General features: G+C 40.4%; 2 protein-coding genes across 2 annotated transcripts; one reads left to right on the forward strand and one right to left on the reverse strand.

Moving 5' to 3' along the window:
- The first annotated feature begins 471 nt into the window (after positions 1 to 471).
- Positions 472 to 5,297, forward strand: LOC117463682 (uncharacterized). The gene is made up of 8 exons (XM_034106056.1): positions 472 to 650; positions 973 to 1,044; positions 1,131 to 1,202; positions 1,782 to 1,984; positions 2,966 to 3,029; positions 3,111 to 3,276; positions 3,504 to 3,701; positions 3,824 to 5,297. The coding sequence occupies exons 1-8, from the start codon at positions 636 to 638 to the stop codon at positions 3,913 to 3,915; spliced, it is 882 nt and encodes a 293-aa protein (XP_033961947.1). The 5' UTR covers positions 472 to 635; the 3' UTR covers positions 3,916 to 5,297.
- Positions 4,316 to 13,752, reverse strand: LOC117463684 (low density lipoprotein receptor adapter protein 1). The gene is made up of 3 exons (XM_034106057.2): positions 8,656 to 13,752; positions 6,108 to 6,842; positions 4,316 to 5,829 (listed from the first exon to the last, which is right to left on the reverse strand). The coding sequence occupies exons 1-3, from the start codon at positions 8,669 to 8,671 to the stop codon at positions 5,744 to 5,746; spliced, it is 837 nt and encodes a 278-aa protein (XP_033961948.1). The 5' UTR covers positions 8,672 to 13,752; the 3' UTR covers positions 4,316 to 5,743.
- Between the last annotated feature and the right edge of the window lie 11,934 nt (positions 13,753 to 25,686).

A 25,686-nucleotide genomic window follows, 5' to 3' on the forward strand; every position in this document is an offset into this window, starting at 1 on the left:
CTGCAACTTTTCAATTTAATTTAGAGTGAGATTATCGTTCAAATTGGTCAATTTAATAAATTGGGCCTTCTGTGAAATTACACCAGGGAGTGGCCACTCGTTCTTGTTGCTGCTTTATTATGCTTTTTGATACATTTTATTTGTTTAAATGAATTACGGGCATGGCATACGGCATGAACAGAAACATGAATGATGGACAAGGGTATAGACTTTTTCCAAAAATTGTCAAACCATGCTTTAAATAAGTATACGATACTTATGACTGAGACCTATGACTCTGGGGCCCAAAAATAGACTCATATTTAGTCCAATAAATTGTAAACCATACAGAATTAACATGCTTATGGCATTATTTACACATTCTCTTCTCTTGGCTTTTAGATATCAGAATTGAACGGTAGTACTCCATCATGGCCGCTAGGGGCGTACCATGCCCAACACCAAACCAACTTCACTCTGCGGCATCGAGAAGGAAACACCCGAGAAGACGCAACCTTTCTGTCTGTGTACAACCGTAGCAGCTAACCAGGGAAATAAACCCTTATAATCAGCATAATGTAAGGTTTAAATGTTTGCATATAAAAACGCCATGATCGCACTGGAAGCAGACGACGTTATATGCAGTTTGGTACAAGATGAGCAGCAGCAGTGTGAGTTTCCTTCATATTTTACCAAATGTAAAGTCGGAATTGAGAGATTATATTAAAATCGAATCGAGTGCATCCATTTTGTTGCATGCAATGTCACGTCATACTTTAATATTAATGCATTCATCCCTATTGATCATCGTTTATTATAACGAGTGAAGTCTTTACTGTCGATACAGGATGCTGAAGGGGTGCTGCCTGCATGTGTTGCTAGGATACTATGCTGGGAGAGGGATGATGGGAGAATTCTAGGTCAGAGTTAAGGTCAATGTAATCCTTATTGTTAATAACTTTAATATGATATCTGTCTTTTGCATGTCAATAGAAACGAGAGAGGGAGCAGAGGAGGAAGCTGCAGCACTTTCTGAATGACCTGGCCTTACTCGGGTCTTTACAGGTGAGTGAGTGCACATGCATGCAGAGATGAGTAAACATGACCAGACTTCTTTGCTGTTGCAAATAACACGTGTGTTTGTGTTGCAGGGATTTAAATACTTCCAGCCTTGGCTCAGAGGGAAAGAGGAGCTGCTGCTGACCGTCGTTAACGAGGATCTGGTTCGTTTTTGTAGAATCCAGACAGTAGGCCTACAGCCATGGATCCACGACAGAATTTCACTCAAAGAGACGTTTACTAACCACATAGAGAGCCAAAATGACCACCTAGAAAAGTAATAAGACTATAAGGAGACCAACACAGCTGCAAGGAGACACAAAGTGCCACAAAGAGATTCAAAATGACCATGACAAGGGGAAAACAACTAGAAAGACACCGATAATAACCACGAAGACACAACACCACTAGAAATGGCAGCAAAACAGCCTACAAAAAGACAAACTCAATTACAGAGACCAACACATTATTATAAAGAGGAACAAAATGACCACAAAGTGAAAATAGACAAAATGACCACAGAAGTCACACTCACAACTACATAGATTAAAAACAAAATGTATTTATAACAGCAAAGACCATAAACTTCTATTTCTGTTCCCAGGATCTTATCGTCTCATATCCCAAATAAATATATCTCACTGCCTTGCATCGACCTCCTGTATTAATCATCATCATCATTAGGGACTGCAGTTATAACCGTGTGTGTGTGTCCCCCGTCCCCCGTCCCCCCCGTCCTGCAGGGTTTTCGCTCTCCAGGCTTCGTGGTCTCCAGAGCCTCCTCCCTCTCCTCCATCAGCAGCTGTAACAGCAGCGATGTCTCCCCCAGCAGCAGCTCCCCCAGCCTGGGCAGCCGAGGCAGCTCTCCCCTGCCTGGAGAGGAACCTCCGGGCCCCCGGGAGCCTCCGCCACACACACACACCAAGACGCAGCCACAGACTGTCAGGTGAGTGATTACACGCCTGGAAATAGAAATATGTATATGATGTTATTGTGATTTCAAATCTGAAAATGAGAATCAGTGGATGTGGTAACATTTTACTGACGTCTTTTGGTGCATCATTTTGTGTTAGTTGTAAACAAAACAAACAATATGTTAAGACATACAGTGATTTACATAATAATAGTAATAAGTGATGACATTTGTGTAGCGCCTTTCAAGGGACCCAAGGCCGCTTTACATAGTGAACAAACAAACAAACAAACAACAAGGACAAATAATAAAGTAACAAATGGGGACTGTGATGGGTTAGGGGTCAAAGGCCACGGTGTGATGGGTTAGGGGTCAAAAGCCATGGTGTGATGGGTTAGGGGTCAAAGGCCACGGTGTGATGGGTTAGGGGTCAAAGGCCACGGTGTGATGGGTTAGGGGTCAAAGGCCACGGTGTGATGGGTTAGGGGTCAAAGGCCACGGTGTGATGGGTTAGGGGTCAAAGGCCACGGTGTGATGGGTGAGGGGTCAAAGGCCATGGTGTGATGGGTTAGGGGTCAAAGGCCACGGTGTGATGGGTGAGGGGTCAAAGGCCATGGTGTGATGGGTTAGGGGTCAAAGGCCACGGTGTGATGGGTGATGGGTCAAAGGCCATGGTGAACAGGTGAGTTTGTAATGATGACTACATGGTTATCTGAGGCATAATTGTTTTTATGTTTATTGTAAAATGAAAATAGTGACACCGTTTTTATGTGGCCAACAATTAGGTCACAGTTCACGACAAGAAGAATGGTTCCATTTCGTAGGAATTTGCCTCCAATCGCTAATAATCTTTTGATAGACGGCAGAAAATGTAACATTTTGTTAATCGATGAATGTTTAAAGGGTCGGGCGAGCAAAAACAATGGTGAAAAAAGTCATTATTTACATGTATTTTTACATCACATGATCATCTCTCCTTATACTAGTAAGTGGTTGAAATGTCTCCGTCCTCAGGGAGCCTTGCAGTGAGGAGCATCTCCTCCCAGCCTCCCCCAGTGAGAGAGAGATAGCGGTTCCTGTGAGTGCTTCACCTGGGCTTTTACTTTCCCACCCACTGACCCTCTCTAGAGTCTGACCGCTTTGACTCCCCCCCCAACAGGAGGTGAACTGCACTCTGTTCCTACTGGCCGGCTACGTGAAGTACGGACGGCCCTACGCCTGGATCCGCTCCAATCACGAGCGCCTGGTCAACATCGGGGGCACCGACTCCATGGTCAAAGACACGCCCATGAAACTCAAGTCCATCTCAGACTGGCAGACGCGAGGTATGGAAACAATGTGAGGAATCCAAACACGAAAGAGAGCTATTGTTTAACCGCACAGATTCAATAATTACAAGTTTTTCCATGAGCTAAATCAGATGCATATGTCTTAGCTCAACTTCAAGACTACTGTTTGGTGTGGAAAAAGCTCCAGGTAATGAAAGACTATTAAATCTCTGCTTTATAAATGGATTACAATTTAAAAAATGTGTTTTGTTGTTTTCTCACAGGTATTCGCGTGTGGGATGTCATCAGCGAGCTTGTGTGTCTGTGCACCGTCCCCTCTCCCTCCAACCCCTTCGCTCTGGACATGCGCTACATCCAAAACCTTCCCTTCCCCGACCGCTTCCTGGTCACAGGCGCTCTCCTTAACTTCCTGGATACGTATGTGGTTTACGGTAACCGGGACGAGTTGCACTATGACAAAGGTACAAGCTTCTGGAAGAGAGATTTGTATTTACTTTTATCATTTTAGCCAGCAGGTGATGCTGTTTAGCTACATTACGAAGGGATGGAACGCTTGATTTTGATGATAGTTTTCTCCTTTCAGTGGTGGAAGAGGTGAAGCCTTTGAGGCGTCTTCACGTCCAATCCCTGCTGGAGTTACAGCGACAAAGGGAGGGCTCTTCTGGAGAGGAGTGACTTTAATCTTAATTGAGATATCATTGGTGCACTTTAACTGACTTATAGTAGAGACAAATACAGCATATAGGGTGTAACTGTGAAATCTCTTCAAAAGGGTGTATTTAGGTCATTGTTTGTCTAATTTCTTTCAAGGCTACACACTCCAGTTGTATCTGTGCTCAGTTAGAAGGTAGTCACATGTATTTTCGAGGTGAAATAACCCTGGGAACGGTGTCACATGACTGAGATTAAACATCCCAGGACCTCTCTGGATGTCTCGCCCTGCTCTCCCACGCCAAATATAACATTTTAAAAAGGAGCAAAACAGACATATTTATCAGGGTCAAAGCTGCAGAAGTTAAAACTGGTTAAACATTCATCACAGCTGTATGAAAACAAACATGTACAGACAAACGAGTGTTGTATAAAAAGTTTTAATATTCCATAAAATATGTACAATGTCATAAAAACAGTACACTGATAAAAATACGCCTTGAAACAGGCACTTTAACCCCTTTTGTGAGATGGGGGGGGTTGTGCATTTTGTAAATAAAAAGATACATCACAAGTACAAAATGTTAAAATAACCCGATTAAAACTTTGTGGCACATCAGTCAAAAACACCAAGCTTAGTTTTGGTCAGAAAACACAAAATGGTAGCCTCAGGGTGTGCCACTAATCCTTTAATCTCTCATTTGTAAACCATAAGACACGAATCACCTTCATGAGAGGCCGTTACGCAATACTGCACATATCTGTCTGTAACCGTCACTTTTAATTAAGCAGGCAGGGGCCCCGGTTATGGCTTCGGTAATGAGAACGACTCGGTGTAAAACGGCACATTGTGACGAGGCTGCTCGATATGCAAAGTCATGGTTAAACGTTTCTCCAATTTCCTCCACGTTTGGAATGCAGGTGCACGGCCGGGCATTCCACACCGAGGCTCCAGATGGGAGCACAGCGTTCCCAGTGTCCGCACACAAACAAACCCGCAAGTCATGGCCGAGTGTGTTTTCCCACATGAATGCAAATAATTCAGCGCAGTGGACGGTTAGGATCTGTTTTTGCTGGGGTAAAAAAAGTCTATGTTTTCCAAGTTACTGACAAAAAAGCAGTTGATTACATTTGATCTGTTTGGATGTCTAATTCTAATGAAAGTACTAAGGAACAACATTTCAAACCATAAATGATCTTTACTCTACACTTGTACGCCTGTGTTTTCCCTCTGACATCTATATACCCTTGTCCGAAACTCTCATACTGTAAATTAAAAAAGGGTGTTTTGTTCATCCGAATAAAATACAAAGAGAAACCTGCCAGTGCCACATGGTTAAAATAATAATAAAAATAAATCATGACCCGTCACAAATTTCATAAATAAAAATCTGCCTTCAATGAAAGTCTTTCTCCAGTTTTTGGTCGTCTCTGTGGCCAAAAGTCTCTTTTCCGACAGATCAAACTCTTTGGCGGCTAAAGCATCAAGTAGACTCTTCAAAAACAAACAAGCCGTCCAAAAACAGAGGCCCGGAAATGAAGCAGTCTGCTCCCTAAATGGCTTGCAGCCAGTCACAAGTCCTCACATAGCTGTTGACAGCTGAACAAAGGCAACAGCTTGTTGTGCTACTGGACGCCACTCTTGCAAAAGTCAACAGACGACTTTGCTGCGTCGAAAAACCTTCAAGTCCGTACGCTCACTGGTTATGGCGACATCCTTTCCTCCTTCATCCAAATATGGACTCTTATCCTCCCTTCTGTCTTGTAGTCGCTCCCGTCAGTGCTGTTGTCCTTGAGGTTCTTGTCAGGTAAATGTGGTCCCATTTTTTACGTAAGGGTAAAAAGCGTGGGTTCAGTTCCAGCTGTCAGAGGCAGACCCTCTTCTGGTGATGGCTCTGAGGGGGCTGCGAGACACGGAGCCCCTCTTCTTCCAGCGAACTGAAAAGAAACAGACCGAGAGGGATGAGTCAGTGGTCTTAGCTGAGCAGCTGCAAATGAAACTCTGTTGTATGAATGTTACTTATGAACATCCAAGAAGCCTCAACAGTGTGTTGACCTTTAAAGTGTCTTAGTCAAGTTTTACATTTACTGTTACGTACGTCAGCAACACAGACCAGAAGCAGCACTAACCAGTTTAAACAGCAACTAGTCTAGAAGCTACCCTAAAATCCCATAATGAAAATATATATTTTTTTAAATGAGTGTTTCGGTCTCACCTTTTCCCAGACTGGCCGGTAGCGTGCAGCTCTTGGTGTTGGCGGTGGCGTTCACCGACTCCTCTGCCAGTTTCCCCTTCCCCTCTCCGGGCTGCGGCGCGGCCGACCCCTCCTGCTGGAAGTCGCTCAGCGCTCGTTGGAAAGAATGCGCCAGACACGCCGTCATGTCCCGCGCCCGCTCCGCCCGGCTGCACCAGAACACCCGGCACTGCAGCTGCTGCCCCTGGTGCTTGCAGATGTACAGGAAGACATTGGGCAGGTTTGCGTCCGCCGCACAGTACGCGATGTCTTGCAGGTACGTCTTCGTCAGCTGCCGACCTGTACTCAGCTCCTTGACCTCCACGTATCTCGGCCGCACCACCAGGGCGTGATCTTTGCTGAGCTTCTTCCTGTTTGAAACACCTTCCAGCAGGTGGCTAATAGCGTCCTGGGCCTGCTCTCGGTCCAGAGAGAAGATCTTCTCCGTGCCCAGGTAGTGGACCTTAAAGAGAGGGTCTCCGTGGGATAGAGACTCCGTGCGGTCGCGGCGAAAGCGGCGACGTAGCGCAGCCGGAGAGTTCTTGAGGGTCTGCATGAGCTGAAACGTGCTGAGCGACATGGTGCGCTTCAGGCTGGATTTGGGGGAAATGTTGGCAGAGGTGTGATCACCAGAGGTCAGCTGGTCCTCTTTAGAGCCTCTCCCACTCTTCCACCTTTCTTCTACGAATGGAGCGTAGTTGCATCCACTGCTTTGATCTGAAATGAGGCAGAGAAAGACAGTGATGTTAGCAGATGAAGTATTGATCAAGAAGTTGATGGGGATAGGGTGCATCCTGGAAATTGTTTGTTTTGACATCGAGTGTTATCTTCTACATGCGTTCCAAGCCTTGTTGTGGAAAACTAAACACGCAGTCAGCACAGCTTGTGGCGCAGCATGGAAAAACAAAAGGCCACCTAACCGGATCAGTTGCAAATGTGACGCGCGGAGGAACATTCACTCACCACAGACACCAGCCATTAAATATTTACACTCCGGTTTGTCCTCACAGCTGTGAAGAGACACACTGAACTGGACACATGCCCAAATAAATTGAAGGTTACACAAAGTGACACACAGGTAATCACAGGTGCATAGCTGTGTTTAAACTCATCCCTGTGCCAAGCATTACATACACTCATATCACCATGTTATTAGTTACTGGACGACTTCTCAAATTCTTGCCTTTTTGAGCCTTATACAATGTCCACTTCTGGCCTCCCATTGTCTCCCATCCTACTCACCCACAGAACTGCATGTTCTCTATTGTGTCAAAACTTTATTTGTTCACCTTTCTCTTTTCTAGGCCATTCTTTCAACATCCTAGCTCTTCAGAAGTGACTTGCAGAGAAAACCACCAACTGTTCCAAGGTGGTGACCATTGTTAAGCGACCCCTTGAGCAGGAAACAGCTTTGCATTCTCCCCCCCCCCCCCCCCAACCAAAATATTTCTCCTATAAACAATGGCATGCTTTTGTGAGTATGTCACATCGCAAAAAGGGACGCAAGTTGACCTAAAGTCTCACCCAGACGACCCAGGGCATGCAGCTACACGTGTGGGCTGGACACAACTTTCACCTGGAAACTCACAGACAGATAGCTGGCTGTTTTGCATTTACAACGATAACACCGGTTTTCCCTGTGCTCAATAACCACAAGAGTACAAGATAAAGTTACAAACACGTCATGTGCCTGAAAATACTTATCTACATGATCTGAATGAACAACTTTACTTCAATCTGACGTGCAAAGAGCTGTCCCATCTGCAGTCCATCCTGTGGGTGAATATGTATTCATTTATTCTGTAGCCAAAACTCATGTAGAGATTCTTGCTCCAAACTATATTCTAAATAATGTATACAATATACATCTCCATAAAGAGGTCATTTTAAGGATACATTTTTGTGTAATCTTGCATCAACACACAAGATAGAATTTATGTATGTATTGCTATCACACTACTTTTCCATGCTACACTTATTTCTTTATTTTTTAAATACTGTTACTCTACCTATTGTTGTCCACTTTTGTAAATTGTAATTTGTGTAATTTCCATCTCTAATGTTTTATGCATGCTTATATTAAATGTTTTGCCTCCTTACTTTTGCTGTGAGAGTGTAAATGTCCCCACTGTGGGACTTATAAAAGGTATTGTGATTGAGATTATTTAGATGAAACAAAGCAACAAACAAGGAATTAAGGTAAACCCAATCCAAAATATATAAATACTGATTGAGCAATGGCAAACTATTTCTCCAAGCTTTTTTTTCTGGTTATTTTCTCTTCTTTGTATGCCGAATTAACCAAAAGAGCCTACTGATTACTTACATCTAATAAACAAGATATATACTGTGCTGTATAGTTGCAGAAATAGGCGAGATAACTTTAAATTGGCTGATTTTTTAATGTGGTTTGGCGAACCCCGGTGTAAGATAACAGCCAAACTGTCAAAAAACCTGTTACATTTCTGAGTGCATTTCACCTTTACTTATGAAAAAGTCGATTTAAAAACGTTAAAAAAATGTATCTTACCTGGCCACAGTTTCATGCAAACGATGTCCTTTAGCGTCTCAGGTGAACCTGATGTTTTGAAACAGGGCAGGTGGAAGTGTGCTGTCCTGCACGCTTTTACGCAAAACCAGCTTGAAAAGTCCTTATTGTTGAAAGAAATAACCGAGTCGGTTTAGGTTGTCCCGTGAGTGCAGTGTTCGTCTTGCGTAAATAGATGTTTAAATGAGTTTATGTGCAGGCTGGATCATGCTCTCCTTTCTCTGCTCGCGGTGAGTTGAGTGAATGTGAGAGCTCGCGCGACAACGGTTTTTAAAACAGTGTAGGCGCGGGCTCGTCACACACGTGGACGAGCGCTGGTGTCAGAGCCAGGTCAGAGCAGATAGGAGGCTGGTTGTTCTGAGGCGGGAAAGGAGGGATGATTTACAATAGAAAAGGGATTTACAGTACATGATCGGGTGGATAACAAATAACACTTACTGGCATGGGTGTTTCAAAAAAAGATGTATGGCATACCTCCTTCATGTACATATTTAAATGCCCCTTCATCATAGTTTTCCATGGTGGAAAGTAACTGAGTACATTTACTCAAGTACATACACATTGTATACTACTTTATACTTCTACTCTACTACATTTTGGAAGCCAATCTTGTAGGTTTTACTCCACTACATTGATATACGTATTTTACAGTCTCAGCTCCTTAAATGTGAAGAGGTGTTGCCTTTGCTTTCACATTTGTTATTGTATTTTGGTTTTTGCTGCCATGAGTATACATTTACTCAGTTATGGCACCATTCTCAAAACAGTACTTTACTTGAAATTGGGTATTTTTACAGTGTGGTATCAGTACTTTTACTCAAATAAAGAATCTGATTACTTTTGTGTATGTCACCTGAAGTAGGGGTTATATCAACTCATTTTACACTGTGTTGTATCTGCTCTTTATTGAAAAGAATATGACGTTTACACTGAGTGAAATATTGAAGATTCCATGGCTATCATTGTTCCTTAAAATATAAATATATTTGTTGCGCAACAAAATTCCCCCAAAATATTCAGCCTGAAAGATCAGTGGGGTTGATATATAATATTTGACAATACATTGGGTCTCCAATATGGTATTATTTTGTATACGTACAAAATATAATTGGATATTTACCTTGGGGTTAGGGTTAAGGTTCTAAAATAAGAGTAGAGGGTCAATAGACAGCTATTTTTCTATTATCAATTAACCTTTTGGATAATTATTTACTCAAATAAAGCATCAGAAATGTTCCCAAAGCTGTCATCCACATTTTTTGTGTGACCCATGATATGAATAGTAGAGGATGATTTTGCATTAACATAACTAATCAAAAGGATTCAAATGTAGGTTTTTTATGACAATATAAGAGTTGTCATCATTTCACAAGCCCATGACGCTATGCTCCACCAACTGAAAGTTTCACATTACCTGCTCCAAGTAGAAAACAAGGCTTGAGGAAACATCTGAAACCCACTACCTTTCATTACCTCCACATTGCGTCAGAGCCCCTCTCTAATGGGGATCGCTGGCCTCCCTGGTTCAGATCTGCTTCAAGTGTTTATTCTGGGGGCATTTTGAACAGTGGCAGAGGGGAAAGTCTGAACGGTTCCATGTGTGTATGCGTCTAAGTGTGTGTGGCTGGGTGTGCCTGATGTGGAGAAACAGTAGGGCCCCTGTTTCTCCTGGGTTTGGCCCAACAGCAGTTAAGTTCTGAACGTCACACTCGCCTCAGAGCCTAGCGGGACACACTGTAACTGTTCTTGGGGCCCCGGTGACATAATGGACCATCTCAGACATCAGGCTCCCACCCTCCTGACGTGTCTCACAATAACAGCGAGTCAGCATCCAAACTGTAGCATACGCAGGCGTGCAGCTGCAGCTCTTAAGACAGGGGTGTCCAAACTTAGGGCCCATACAGAAAGAAAATACGAAGGGCTCACTAGAGGAGAGCTATATTGCCTCATAAGTTAAGTTATAAGTTAGCAAAATCAATCAAATGTATGATGTTTGATACTTGAAAATGCTTTAAGAAACACAACAGCCTAAATCCCAGCTCTCCAGAGGGTTTACTTTATTTAGTTACAATCACAATCAGAATACCTTTATTCATCCCACAGCTCAGTCCTTAAAACAGAAGCCTCAGATTGCTTATAAAAAGAGGAAACATGAAGGGTACATTTCAAGGTTGGTATGTAAATAAGTTATTGGGCTTTTTTTAATCAACTGAGATTTGTTTAAACATTTTTCCAACTTTAATTTACAGAATTGATGTGAAAAGTGGGCTTATTAAGACATGAATACGGTGTAATATATTTCTACATATATATTCAAGAAGTACAATATATGACAAGCACAAGTTAATTTGTGGGGCATATTTCATTATACTTTTTGAATTAGCTAAGGGCCGTTTCAAAATGGCCCCTGGGCCTATAGTTTGGACACCCCTGTCTTAAGAAGTGCAGACTTTACAGGTTTAACCCCCAACTAAAACACTTACTGTTTATTTAAGAAAACACAAATATACTTGAATAAGAAATATTGTATGCAAAAAAGATACTCTGGAAATATTGGTTGGACATTTCGTAGACGTGGATGGTTCCCAGAGGATAAACCCTACTGACTTTAATGATTCCCTGTACTTCTCCTGCACCAACATTTAGATTGAAGCTAATTAGCAACTACTTTTTAGATAGAAACTTTTCCCTTTTTCAGGGAAATATCAACAACTTATAATACATGTTTGGCCTAGGTGGCTAGCATGATCAGAAAGCACATGTCCATGAGCTGTACTAAGTGATAGGTAGGTTTGATCATGCTAAACTTAGTGAGTGAACACTTAACCAATATATACATGGTTAAATTATGCAAGAATATCAATATCTACCGAATAAACACCACATTTTGAGTGAGATATTTATATATTATATTATAAGAGGTGTGCTAATGAAATTACTGTTATGGTGGTTAGTACCACCACCATAAAATGGACACTTGTTTTATCAATAAAATATTTAGTATCATGGAACCCTTGACATTTAAACTAGTCTGTCCTGCTTAAAACTTCTGCATTGTATCATAACCATTTGGAGCAATTGTTTTTAATATAAGTAGCTTTGATTATATTCTTTGAGAGAAAAAAAACACCAATTTCAAATGTCAATCTCTCCTAATCAGAGTTCTGTTAAGATAATGGGCTCTATTACAGACACACCCAATTGTTCAGAAACTAATTGGCAGCCATTAATTCAAATGCCTTCACAGCTACTTGTGACTGAAACCAGCCAAGTCTCAAGAGGTTGTTGCAAGTCATTGTGAGGAAACAAAGACAATCTCTGAGTGCAGCAATGGGCAGGGTGATGGGAAATAGTAGGTTCATGAGAGCAACACCTCATGACACAACAGCTCCTTCAATGGACAGTTCAACTGAGAGGACATTTGGGGATTTAGAGGGAAATATCACAGATCGTACCTTTAACCAAACAGGAGAGAGTGGCAGACAGGGAGAAAGTGGAGCGTTTGTTGATGAGATTATCTATAAAAACCCACTAAGGTTTACTGAGTTATCTGTTTAACTCATATTTTCACAGGGGTTTGACCTCTATTGAGGTTGCCATAGTGGAACATGTGAACAGGGATGTAACACTGCTATTGTTGGAAGCAGGGCGAACAAATTAAGGAAGTAAATTGACACAATGTACTGTAAGCTCCCTCCCATCCGTTGTAAAGATGTTTTATGCCCAGTTCCCTTTTTCTAAACCTCTGTAAATCAGATATGATTGGCATTTATTGATGCAAACCTACAGCTATAGGCTTTTAAACAGTGAAGACTTGTTCTAGTTCTACTGGAGCTAAGAACCACAACACAATCGGCCCCTGGCACCATTACAACCAGTGCTATGAGTGCTGTTGAGATCTCCATATCAAGTGAATATAAAATGAAAGTTAATTATAAATCAAATATGATCAATCATATTCTTGTATAAACCCATCATGAGAATGCTTCTTGATGGTTTTTGAATATGTATGTATGTTTACAATTTTATCTGTTGCTGTTTTGATAACTTTGCGTTTTAAAAAGAGGGTGTTGAGATCTCCATATCAGGTTGAATGATTAAAACGAAAGTTAGTTATAATCAAATATAATCAATTATATTCTTGTATAACTCACAATGATTTTCTATATCTACAGTATAAACAAAACACAAGTGGTTTGTTAAGTTGAGTGTGTAAGGCCTATAATGGTTTATGGGTGTCACTGATAAGAGGAGAGACAGTTTCTTCCCTCCTGACTTAAGGAGAAAAAGACCGGTAAAAGCTCTGTCCCTCAGAGCTGGGTTTTTGCTCTCGGTAAGGTTCTCTCGAACTTGGTAACTATTGCTTAAATCTCTGTGTATTGAATGCTGAGGGAATGGTTTCGATGAAAGTTTTGAACGGGATTCTTAAACCAATCATTCTTAAAATGTGTTGGAATTTTTAAACCAATCATTCTTAAATGTGTTGGAATTCTTAAACCAATCATTCTTAAATGTGTTGGAATTCTTAAACCTGCTATTCTTAAATGTGTTGGAATTCTTAAACCAATCATTCTAAAATGAGTTGGAATTCTTAAACCAATCGTTCTTAAATGAGTTGGAATTCTTAAACCAATCGTTCTAAAATGAGTTGGAATTCTTAAACCAATCATTCTAAAATGAGTTGGAATTCTTAAACCAATCATTCTAAAATGAGTTGGAATTCTTAAACCAATCGTTCTAAAATGAGTTGGAATTCTTAAACCAATCATTCTAAAATGAGTTGGAATTCTTAAACCAATCGTTCTTAAATGAGTTGGAATTCTTAAACCTACCATTCTTAAATGTGTCAGGATTTTAGAACTAATTAGAGAACCTTCGCCACCACGAGGAAATTCTTTTTGGATTTTGTCGGAAGACTTTAATGGGTGAACTATGAATTGAGGTTTTAGATTAGAAAATAACCCCAGCATGATATGTTTAGTATGATTATAATGTTGTAAAGAGAGAAGGTAGAAACCCTGTATAAGTTTGGACCTATTTTCCTTCAAATAAACTGATCCCACCTTTTGGATTGGGACAACTTAAAAGACATCTGCGCTCTCCTCTCCTGCTTCAAAGGTAAGATCGCGTCCTGCCACACTCACACTTAGGTAGGGCCACACCTCATTTACTGATATCAAAATCCTTCAGGATCGCTTAAACAGATTTAAGAGAGTTGTCTGCATTGAAACAGCAGTTAATTTAACTGTACTGTCAATCACTTGTTAACTACATTGCTAGCATTAAAAAAACGACTGTACTTTAGTGCTTAATAGAAAATGTAGGTATGCTAACATACTTAACTCAGACATTGTACATTATACCCATATATATATATATTTATTTTTTATTACGTCGACTAAAAAGTTAGCCCTTGTCCTTGTGAGCATGTTAGTGTTCTGACTTGACCTCAGTACAAAACAGATTTAAGGTCAAACCAGATTATGTGTTCCAACATACATAAAGAAAATTATAATAAGTAATTGATACATTTTAATTGTCTAAATATGATGTTAAAGCACCATTGCCTTTTGGTACTAACAAATAAAATCAACATGAAGAGAAACTAAAGGAAGAAAATACATTTCTGTTGTTGTTTACTCGAATACCACAGAGAGACCAATACAGTCTGTTCCAGCAGAGCTTCTACCTGTGAAGCGAAGCTGGATGAGGTGTGCAGATACGAAAACAGGAATGCAGATTTATGGGTCGACAACACTGTTCTCAAACACAGAGAACATGGTAGGAGGAGCAGTTTGTTTCTGTCCAAGTGTGTTAAAGGTTATACGGTTCAAGTAAACACAGAAGGGTGCATTGCATCTTATCTGTCAATCCTGGGTGGATGTGGGTCTTGATTTTGACTATGATTACGTTTTGTTATTTTGAAAAGTACATTAGGAAACAATACCTACGACTCAGTGGATGTCGTAACAAATGCTGGAGTTGCAGTAAGTGTGTGGGGTCACTAGTTCATATAGAGGTGAAGTGGTTCCTGCTTTACATACAGTATATGATGTTTGTACATTTAAAATATAGTACGTCAAGAAAGCCTCAGTTTGTTGTAGTATGTATAACTGCTGAACTAAATCTCTGTTGGTAAATATATGTTACCAATGCAGATTTTACCTTGCCGTGTTAGCTAGCTAGGTAACATATCTACATTCGCACAAAAATGTCACATTATCTTAACTCATGGGTTTTATCCTGCCAGTCAGAAGTAAAATAACTGTTGCTCGTGTGAGTTTATCCCAAAAGGAAACACACAGGCAGCCTAGCTTCAGCTGCCCTTTCAAATCACGTCTTTTTAAGGTCTTATTTATCCACAGTTTTAGGACTAACTGCACTTAGTCTCTCAAATTTGACTACCACATACATTTTGCGCCCAGATAAGAACCAGTGTTGAGATCTCCATATCAGGTTGAATAATTCAAACGAAAGTTAGTTATAATCAAATATAATCAATTATATTCTTGTATAATCCCCAGGAAAGGGGCGGGACTTGGCCCCTCTTTTGATTATGTATTGGTAATATGACAAGGCTGTTGTTAAGAAGAACACAACATTTACAGGACGTTGGTATTCTCGTAAAACAGTAGGAGAGTCTTAATGTCGATGCTTCCGTGTTTGATCCAATCAAGTTACTATAGCTGCTCTTCCAGGGAAAGTGACCGGATTCTGTCATGTAAATCCAGGTCTCTACCCACTCCCTGCTCCTCCTTTCCGGAACAAGTACTACAGGCGTCTGGTTTCGCAGAAGGAAATGGCTCGGTTACTCGGAGATGTCATCGATGGGGGTTCATTGTATCGCCTGGCCTCACTGTCAGGTTTTCCTGTTATTCGTCTATAGTCAAAGGAATCCAATCTGAGTAAATGACTGAAGAAGGAGAAAGAGAAAAGCAAGGTGGCTCCATTTGGTACCGTTGAATGCCAACAAAAAAAACCTCATAAAGTGTGAAATCATGTTAGTCTGAGAGGATTTATCTTTGGAGGAGCGTTATTGCCATTTAAATTCCAATGTAATCTCACACACACATCCCATGCTGTGGCTGCAGCCTGAGCTTTGATGTCTCGGTACAGTGAAGCTTTAGAGGAGAGGCGATTTCCTCAGGATGTTGCTTCAGTTATGTGCTTCTGTGTGTTTGAAGTTAAAATGCGCGACGTGCATTTCACAATCTGCCGGTTTTGTGGAAATACGGGAATTTGTGGATCATATGTACAGCCTTTTGTTTGTTTACTGTTTGGGGTTTGGGAACACAAGAGGGTGTCGGCTAGGTAAAGCTTCAACGCAACAGATACATGCCAAGAGAGTACTTTTAGAATGTGAGAGCATTTATTTCCAATAAATCATCTGTAATCATTTGATAGAGCCTGAAAGTAGCCAAAGAGAGAAACAAATAATACATAGTTTAACAGGAGAATTAACATTTATCTGCGAGAATGCATCATTAGTGCTGATTAGCTAACGATAGCTTGCATGCTAAACTACAAAGGTGAACATTCTACATGCTAGAAGTTAGCATATAACATTTTTGTAGTAAAAACTACTAGCATTAGCATTTAGCTCAACTGTGCTTATAAATGTAGCCTCACAAAGCAGCTGTGGCTTTTTAATCCTTTGGTTTGTATTTTCTATCGAGCCTTTTAGTGTCGTTTTTCGTTGGGAACTGCCTGACTCCAGTTTAACCTCCTGTCAGCTGCTGATATCAGCAACAACAAACAAACTGGATATAGAAAGTTTATGCTTCAAGCTTTTATAGGTCTATATCGGGAAGCGCTAATCTGTATGCTCACCTGTCTAAAAGTATACAAGACAGTTTAACAATTGCAGCCCAAAGGCTTTTAGCGATATTATTCCATTTTAAAACTATTTAAAAGTAATGTTTATAACAGCAACAGGTTAATGCCAGTGGCGGCTGGTGGAAATTATTTTAGGTGGGGCTATTGTAATGGTGAATAAACCACACGGGGAAAATGTTGAGAAATGACCCCTTAAATGATGACTTCTGGTGACTGTGCAACAGTACAGTAGGCCCACACAAACTGCAGAACACCGGTTCTTTGGGAACACTCAAATGATTGAATTCCCATTTAAAATCAGGAGACTAAATACGAACATTATATGCAGACACAGACGTGGTTCAGAAACACAGAAATATTAGAAAACAGACCATTAAGGCAAAACATCTAGTTTGATGGATGCTGTCAAAACTCAACTATATACAATAATATGTGTATGTGCGTGTGTTTATTTATCATGGGCACATAGTATCTGTCCCCGGCTGTTTGAAGAGCAAGCATGAGAAACAAAAGAGAGCGTTTACCTGTTTGCATCCAGCTAGTCACACACACAGTTACAATCACACTCCCTGTAATTGACTTAATTAATGAATTAATTAATAGATAGTTTAGCTTCTCACCATCATTTGCTGTGGCCCACTGATGTTAACGATCGTAACTGAAAGGCTGCCTGTCAAACGTAAACATTCAGCCACGTGCCTCGCAAACTCTCGCGAGAGTTTTACACAAGACGGATCCTTCTAGCCATAACCCTGCACCGGGCGCTGACATTGGTGCCCGGTGATCATCAGATTTGACGAAGCTGATTTTGGCTGAAATTATGTTTCGGAGGCGTAGTTTACAGATAGCAACAGTCAGCTGCTAGTGGCTGCTGCTGCACTGGTTGAGGGCTCCTTTCTTACCGCCCAGACGAGAAAGAGCAATGATACATTACACGGGCAACGCCAGGCAGGAAACATGTGATTTATCAGTAACTTTAGACATCGTAACACAATTTTAAACGATATTTTATTGTAGATTATACATTTTACTGATACCAATTATATAATATTGACCTTGTTCATTAAAAATAAAAAATATTTAAAAAAAAAAAAAATTAAATATATATATATATATATATTTTTTTAATGTGGGAAGAGGTGGGGCGGCGCCCCTAGTGCCCCTATGGGCCGGCCGCCACTGGTTAATGCGTAAATCTTTGTTTTCTGTAAACTCAGTTGACCTCCGTTTCCATCTGCCCTCAGGGCTAAAAGTGGACAGGGAATGTATCTTTAGCAATGCACAGACCTGGGATGAAAAAGGGAAGCTGGAGGTGTTATCAGCGGAATAGAAATATGAGGTCTGTAAATAAAACCCTGCGAGTGAAAGGGCGTAATTTAATGCAGATTGATAGCACCGATGGGATATTTGCCAATAGCTTACAGAAAGAGAAGTGTACCAAACACACTTAACTGGACACTGACATCAAGGTGCTCCACAATAATATGTCCTTATCGGGAAACTAGTTGTCTTTCTGCCTTTACCGTAAAAGCACCTTCAGTGTTATTGTTTAATTTTCTACAGCACGTCCCACTCGGCCAAAGTCCCATGATGAGTGGCCAAGTGACCCGACCTTCACACACATCACATGAGTGTCTGAAGGAAGTCATGAGCGGCTGGCAAAAGAAAACAGAAAACAAAAAGCAGCATCATGCCAGCATGACTATCGGCTACAGATGTCCTAATAAGGCATGTTTAATGGGCCGTGTGCAGCAGAGGGAATGACACCGCGTCTGCCTTTCTCTCCTCTAGTTATCTTTGCATGAGGGTTGCGTCAGTCTGCTGATGAGCTAATTTCCTTTCAGGCTGAACTGACTGGTGGGGTTTGAGTGTAATAACATGCGCAAGCCAGACAGGAGGAAGGCTTTGTCTGGGGGAATTCCTTAAAATCATAGTAGGTGATTATTAAAGCTTTTTTCAGCAGAAAACTTGAGCTAAAAATGTGACTTTTTGCTCTTGTGGGCACGATATCCCCAAAGTGAAGGCTACTTTAACAGCTCTAATCACAATGCTTTCCCTTGTGTTTGTATGCATGTCAAACAGTAGCTAATTAGGGATGGTGCTTATTTAGAAAGCAAAATAATGTCCAAAAAAGGGAATTTATGGAAGCTGAAAAGGGCGGAAGATGTCAGCAGTGATTCCTCTTTTGTTTCGACTGTATTTCAGTCCCTTTTGCTTTTATTTAGTACCAGCCAGGTTTAGCTCTTTTTAGCAATTGATAAATGTGGTGTTGACTGCTTTGTTGTGAAAATGCTCTCAAGCAAAAGGACCAATCCGAATCTAGACTAAACAGGAAGAGGCGGTGGCTTCCTGTCCGGCCCTGAAGGAGATGTGACTGTACTGAATCCCAAAGCACTGGAAGTCTGGAACAACAGAGGAAACAATAGCTCGACAAAAATCAAAAGTAGCAACGTCCCGTATTTGAACTAAATACTCAAGTAACTTTTCCTGACACCAGATCACAGGCCGGTGTTTAGATTTTATAATGCCAGGACAGTTATATCAACAGTACATTGGGTTGTTTAATGACGCTAACAGAACTTGGCTGCGGAGCTTTTTCCGAATGTACCCTCGGGAGTTGGCTCAGACTGCTGTTTTTTATTCGTTCAGAGGTGTGAATAATGTCAATGCTTTGTATAATGAGCCGTCTATTCGTTAGTGCTGAATAGAAGTGACAAGACCTTGGGTTTACTCTGCTAAAGCATCATAGGTGTAGAAAAAAGTAACATGTGACAGTGTTTTTACTTTTCATTAGCTAATAAAAAGGTAAAACAACATGTTCCCTGCCCTGTTTTATTACAATTTAGTTTTTTATTAAGGTTTAGGAACATTTCCTCAATTCATAATGGACACTTACCCATTAAGTTAATCTGAAAAAAATACATAATAATTTGTAGATATAGCCTTCATACTACTTTAACAAAACTCTGTAGTAATATATACTATATATGTATAAAACTATAATGTTACTGCTGTTAAAATGTTACCTTCCCTTATAAACTCTAGATTGGTAACGACCTCTTCTCAATCAATACATCTTTTAATCCCCAGAATGCATCTCTATCTAAAGCTTGGTACAAAAACCAAAGGGGCGTCTCCGATTGGATGCAAGGCAACTTGGAATTCAGGAAAAACAATACAAATAAAATAAGCTTGGTTTGCCTTTGATTTTGTACGTATTTGACAAACTCCATGAAAAGTGTTAACTTGTGAGATTCAGAACTCTTAGACAGGGCCAAGCTAGCCGTTTGAAGACTTTGTGCTAAGCTATGCTAAGATAAGCTAACTTGCTGTTGGCTGGAGTCAATATGTGAATCGTACTCTCTGCAGAGAAAGCAAATAAGCGTATTTCCCCAAATATTTTGCTACTTTTTTTTATTGTGATTGTAGTAATGTGTTTTTATTACATGTACAGCACTTTGGCTCGACCAAAAATCGCTTTTAAATGTGCTATATAAATAAAACTTGATTTGATTTACTCAAAGTTAAAGGTTTACAAAAGATTTTTTTTAATATACACACGTTGACCTTCGGCCCATCATCAGTTATGTAACCTGGGGTCATCTGATGTTCCAGCCTTTCAACATCACACACTCACGGACGTTTCCACAGTAACACTGTCCAACAGATCACACAACTCCCAAAACACTAAGATTGCTTGGCCTGTATGCTTGCAGGTTTTGACTAAGGTTTTAGTAGCATTTGTTAGGAGTGTGTGAGAGGCCCCACACTCTCTTACTCACAATCTGACTAACATGGTCTACAAAGTCTCTGCTTCGAGCTGCCTGTGAGTCTTTATGCGCGTCTGTAAAAGCTGTCAGGGGCGTCTTATGCACGTCATCAGTAGGAGAGGCTTGCTGATGAAAACGGTGGGCAAGCTCTTGTTTTTCTGCCTGCGTCGAATGAAAGGAGCCGTTAGTCAGGCTTAAAGAGACACACCGGCCTGCTGGAGCTATTAATAGTCGCACAGACGGCCTTTTTTTCCAGGAGAAAGCTGGCTTCAGATGCTCTGTATCCAGCCAGGCCATCCCTGCTCATTTCCTCCCCGCCCTACAGCCTATACAGAATGCCATGTACTGTGACAAATCTCTCATAAATGTATTTTTAGCCACAAACCCACCACAGTTTTCTATTTATACGGCCATTTGCGTATATAATGAACACATAAACAACCAAAGCCAGTGAGGTGGAGAACTTATAAGACTGTTATTCTAGACATTAAACATCAACCCGGAGATATTTGACTGCTAAATCGTTCATTAATTATTACTTAAACCCAGACTTCACACACGGTTAAACCAGCCGTCGTCTGGTTTCACTCAATCATTACACTCTGTAACCACAGAGAGGATTAAAGTCTCATAGAGCCCTTTCGCTTTTAGAAGAAAACTATGAAAATACATCAAGAAGTCATTCATAAACACTGTTGCACTGTACAATACACTAAAAGATTTACTTTCATATGTTGCAAGTACATTTTTTCAGGCTGTATTCTAAGAAAAGTTACAAGTGTAAATACAAATCCTTGAGGGTTTTGTTTTGTGTCAACACAAAGGTTTGGCTTGAGCCCGTCACTGCCTCTGCCTCACAATAAGGGTCCCAAAACATATTTGGCCTCGGGGTATCAATGCATGCCATGTAATTGCTAAGTTAATATCAGTAAAAACAAGCTACACAAAGACATGTTTGCTGCCTATCTGTGCCTTCCATTTTGAAATAGGCAAGGAAACCAAAATGTTTTCAAAATATTCCAGGGCCAATTCCATCTCAAATGATACAAAATATGATTGTTGTTGTAAAGATGCTGTAAGAACATAACTTTGTCGTCACCATTAGTACATTGAACTCGTTATTTATTCTAATCAGACATATACACAAAATAAGTGTCTTTATTCAAACAGAGGAGGCGTTACCTCCACCCTTAGGCGGTGGGTGGGGTACCATTTTACTGACATGTCTGGTAAAGCTCATTACTTAGCAGCTGGTATCAGAGAGTGAGGTCATGCATGAGGTATTTTTATTGAACCGCTTCTCTTTTTATGAGAAGATGTCATTTTCAGAGGCAATGTGGGTGTCTGAGTCAGAGGGATTCATTTGACAGGCTTCCACGGGAGAAGACAATTCTCAGTTCCTTAAACGTTGGATTTTGGGGAGTTGCCATTATGTCCGTGTTAATTCATGAGATCATTTTTTATTTCTGACAACCAAGATCACAGTTTGATGTCCACACTGTGCGTCACTGGACATTTGAACTAAATAGAACCTCTCTGGTACAACTATAACTATAGCACCTTCTGTACAACTGGACTGTTTTACATTGAATGATATCTGGAAATATTAATATTATAGAGAATGATGACAGCCATGCACCCACACATGATAACCCCCACAGAGGCCGGCAGTATGAATCATCTTCATTATTCATAAAATAAAGTCAAACAGCTTCCGTTTAGAAATAGTAAGTTAGGATCTTCTCAAAAGATATACAGCCTCTCCGGTTGATATTCTGGGCTCCCTAAGTAAAAACATCCTCCCCTCTGTCATGAACCTTGGAGTGACCTTCAATAGTACTTTTAAATTCGACAAGCAGGTCAGCACTGTAGTAAAATCCTGCTTTTTTAAAATAAGACTATTGGCCAAAACCAAGTCGTATTTATCTTTTAAAGACCTGGAAAGGGTTATTAACGCCTTTGTGACCTCAAGACTGGACTATTGTAACGCTCTGTATGTGGGTATGGACCAGGCCTCAATTAAACGCCTGCAGCTGGTGCAAAACGCAGCTGCACGTCTCCTGACTGGCCACAAAAAGCGTGACCATATCACCCCAATTCTGGCCTCACTACACTGGCTTCCAATACGGTTCAGAATTGATTTTAAAATCCTTTTATTTGTTTTTAAAGCCCTAAATGGGCTGGCTCCTGCCTATATAGCCGAACTCCTCCAGCGCTACACCCCAGCCAGAGCCTTAAGGTCTGCTGACCAGCTGCTGCTGGTAGTGCCTAAGACCAGGCTCAAAACCCGAGGGCACCGAGCCTTCGCAGCAGCTGGCCCCAGGCTCTGGAACACTCTGCCCCTCCATGTGAGGTCGGCCCAGACCCTAGGGGCTTTTAAATCCACACTGAAGACACACTACTTCTCTCTGGCCTTCTAGTTAGAGTGGGGTCATGACTCCTGACTGTTCCATGTGTTGCTTTATCTGTTGTGATTTATTGTCTTTTATTGTGATGTAATGTGTTTTTATGTGTTTAAATTACATGTACAGCACTTTGGCTCGACCAAAATCGTTTTTAAATGTGCTCTATAAATAAAATTTGATTTGATTTGATTTGAATATTTGTATTTTTCATGAACTGAAAATGCAATGAAAGCTATAAAATTAGACTAAGGAAAAAATATGTACGCCTTAGCAGTAGAGGAGGTTAACTATATCTGCCACTGATCCTACATACACTTAAATGAACTAAGTGACAAGAGCACAAGTCTAACACCTCGCTAGGGCCACCTAGAGGCTGAAAACGGTGTTACCTCCCAGAAAAAAAGCATTGGATAGATTAAAATGACTATTTATTTGCACTATATATTTAGATAGATAGATTCAACTTATTGTCATTACACAGTACAGGTACCATGTAACGAAACGGTTTCTCTGCATTTGACCCATCCTAGTGTTAGGAGCAGTGGGCTGCCATTATGTACAGCGCCCGGGGAACAGTGTAGGGAACGGTGCCTTGCTCAGGGTAGCACTTGGTCTTTACGGGACTTGAACTGGTGACCTTCCAGTTGCCAAGCCAAGTCCATATAGACTTCGCCACCACTGCCCTTATATTTCTGTTTATCTGTGTTTTGTGTTGCACTGTTGGAGAAGCCTGTGACACAAGATTTTCATCGAGATACCTACACTGTAGCTGTGCTCGTTTCACAAATAAAGAACCTTGAAGCAAGAGAATCTAAGAAAATGGCTCTGCAAAAAATGTAAAGATTATCCTGAGGAAAAGCCTGTGAGAGGGGTCAGCTCAATCAAAGAGGTGTATTCCCTTCAGTATTAATGATCTTAGCCAATTAAATGACACATTCTCAGCTAATGATGATTTATATACATGAAAAGTGTACAGCCTGAAACTGTGAGGAAATGGTGGAAAGGCAAAAGAGAAACTTTGAGCTGACAGTGTCACGAGAAATAAGGTCAGGTCAAAATGTTCCTCCCCAAAATATGAAGGCAGTTTGAAGAAGCTTAATGGCTGACTAACAGCGCCACCCTTCGGCCCAGGAGTATCAAATCTGTTAATGTTTTTGATCATATGTTGTGTTATAGTGTAAAGCAAATGTATCCATTTATTAGGTAACACTTTATAAATAAAGCATCCTTTGTAAAGGATTGTAGCTCAAATTTAAAAATGGTCAATAATTACACATTTTAAGGTAATAATACCAAGTTAAAATACTTTTTGTTCAGAGTTGCTAGACATAAAAAAAACCTATAGATTACTTAAGTAGTCCTAGAAAAGACAACTTAAACTTAATGTCCATTTAAAGAAAAGAGGAATAGTTTTGGCGAAAACTAAAAAAGGTATTAGTTTTGGTTTCAAGACCCTGGTTCACGGAGGATACCAAAAAAGTCCTCGAAAGACAAGGTCAACTTAACTAATGTGCATTTCAAAATAGAAAAGAGGAATAGTCTCGGCGAAAACGAAAAGGTACCATGGGGTCAGATTATGATTTTCCAAAGGGGGGTTCGTTCATCGTTCAGATGTGCACCTCACACTGCACTGTAACTGTGATTCATCTAGCTTTGCTTTTAAATGAGTGTTTTTAGATATCATTTCATAATATGCTTCTTAAATGCTATTAATGTCTTTCATTTTTGTAAAGCACTTTGAATTGCCTTGTGTTGAAATGTGCTATATAAATAAACTTGCCTTGCCTTAAGTACTTTAAGAGAAAGGATAAACAGCATCTGGACCTAAATGTAATAAAGGAACAATTTCTCTTAAATAAACTGACATAAAATATAGCTGGGAGAGGTTATTTTCCAGCATAGAGAGAGGTTTCTGAGGCCTATGTAGTGTGGGGAAAGTGGGGTCAGCAGAAGCCCCCTAGCGGGTTACCTGGCCCCTGCAGGAGGGAGACAAACAACCACAAATATTTCCCACAACCTGTCAACAAAGCATCAGTAAATATATTGTTAACCCGAAACAGATTACAAACTCCTTCCCAGGTTTGGGAAGTAACGGATTTCGGTACATGTAACAAGTTTACGTAATCAGGTATTACATTTACAAAAAATAAGTAGTCAGATTACTGTTATATTTAAAAAAGAAATAGAGATTAATTGCAGGATTACAGTGTTACAATACATCGTGAAATAAAGGTCCATGTATTATATGTAGACGTACTGAATTAACTGTTTTTATGGGTTATATGCTACTTTCATTCTTCTTTATATTAAATACATGTATTTTTTAGTGCAGTAGGTAGACACCTGATTTATTTATGCTTTTGATTGATGTATTAAGTTTGACTATAACTACATTTTTTATAGGAAATATCTAGGTTTCTTTTTTTAGGTTACATTGAACGCTTAAGTAAAACAAATATTGTTATTTATTTTCTCTCGTTTTTATTAGCATTTGATATTGGGTCAATCCAAAAGTAACGGAAAGTAATCAGATTACATTACTTTTACATTTGAATACCTACATTAGGTAACTGATTACATGTTTACATGTAACCAGCTATTGTAACAGATTACTTTGTTAAAGTCCCCGGGGCCCCTCCCACCCCAGCTCTTTCCATTAATGCTTTAATGTGCCTGGGTTTCGACCATGGATGTCTAATAAGAACTGGGTTCAGCTTTTACAACTCTTAGGACCTAATGATTCTAATAAGGGCTGTACAAGTAATCATACTGGGTAGTTTATTTAGTTAAAACACTTGCGTTCGTGCTCAGTCGTGATGATTCTTTACTCTTCTTTACAATATTTACAGACGTCTTTTCCCCAATGTTAGTCAATGGGAAACAATCTTTCTGCGCCCAGTGACGTTACGGACTGACACGGAAATTGTAGTACCGCCGTTTGACAACTAGGAATATTTCCCTCAGAGTCCGGAGCACTTCATGCGGGGCTTTGTTTCGACACC

The sequence above is a fragment of the Pseudochaenichthys georgianus genome, chromosome 18 (assembly GCF_902827115.2).
Source record: "Pseudochaenichthys georgianus chromosome 18, fPseGeo1.2, whole genome shotgun sequence".
Classification (NCBI taxonomy): domain Eukaryota; kingdom Metazoa; phylum Chordata; class Actinopteri; order Perciformes; family Channichthyidae; genus Pseudochaenichthys; species Pseudochaenichthys georgianus.

Bases quoted from the DNA above. Each gene is read 5' to 3' on its own strand.
- LOC117463682 (XM_034106056.1), top strand. The intron at 1,203-1,781 runs GTTCGTTTTTGT...CCCGTCCTGCAG, and splicing joins CCGTCGTTAACGAGGATCTG to GGTTTTCGCTCTCCAGGCTT. The intron at 3,030-3,110 runs GTGAGTGCTTCA...CCCCCCCAACAG, and splicing joins AGAGAGAGATAGCGGTTCCT to GAGGTGAACTGCACTCTGTT.
- LOC117463684 (XM_034106057.2), bottom strand. The intron at 5,830-6,107 runs GTGAGACCGAAA...GTTTCTTTTCAG, and splicing joins ACCGGCCAGTCTGGGAAAAG to TTCGCTGGAAGAAGAGGGGC.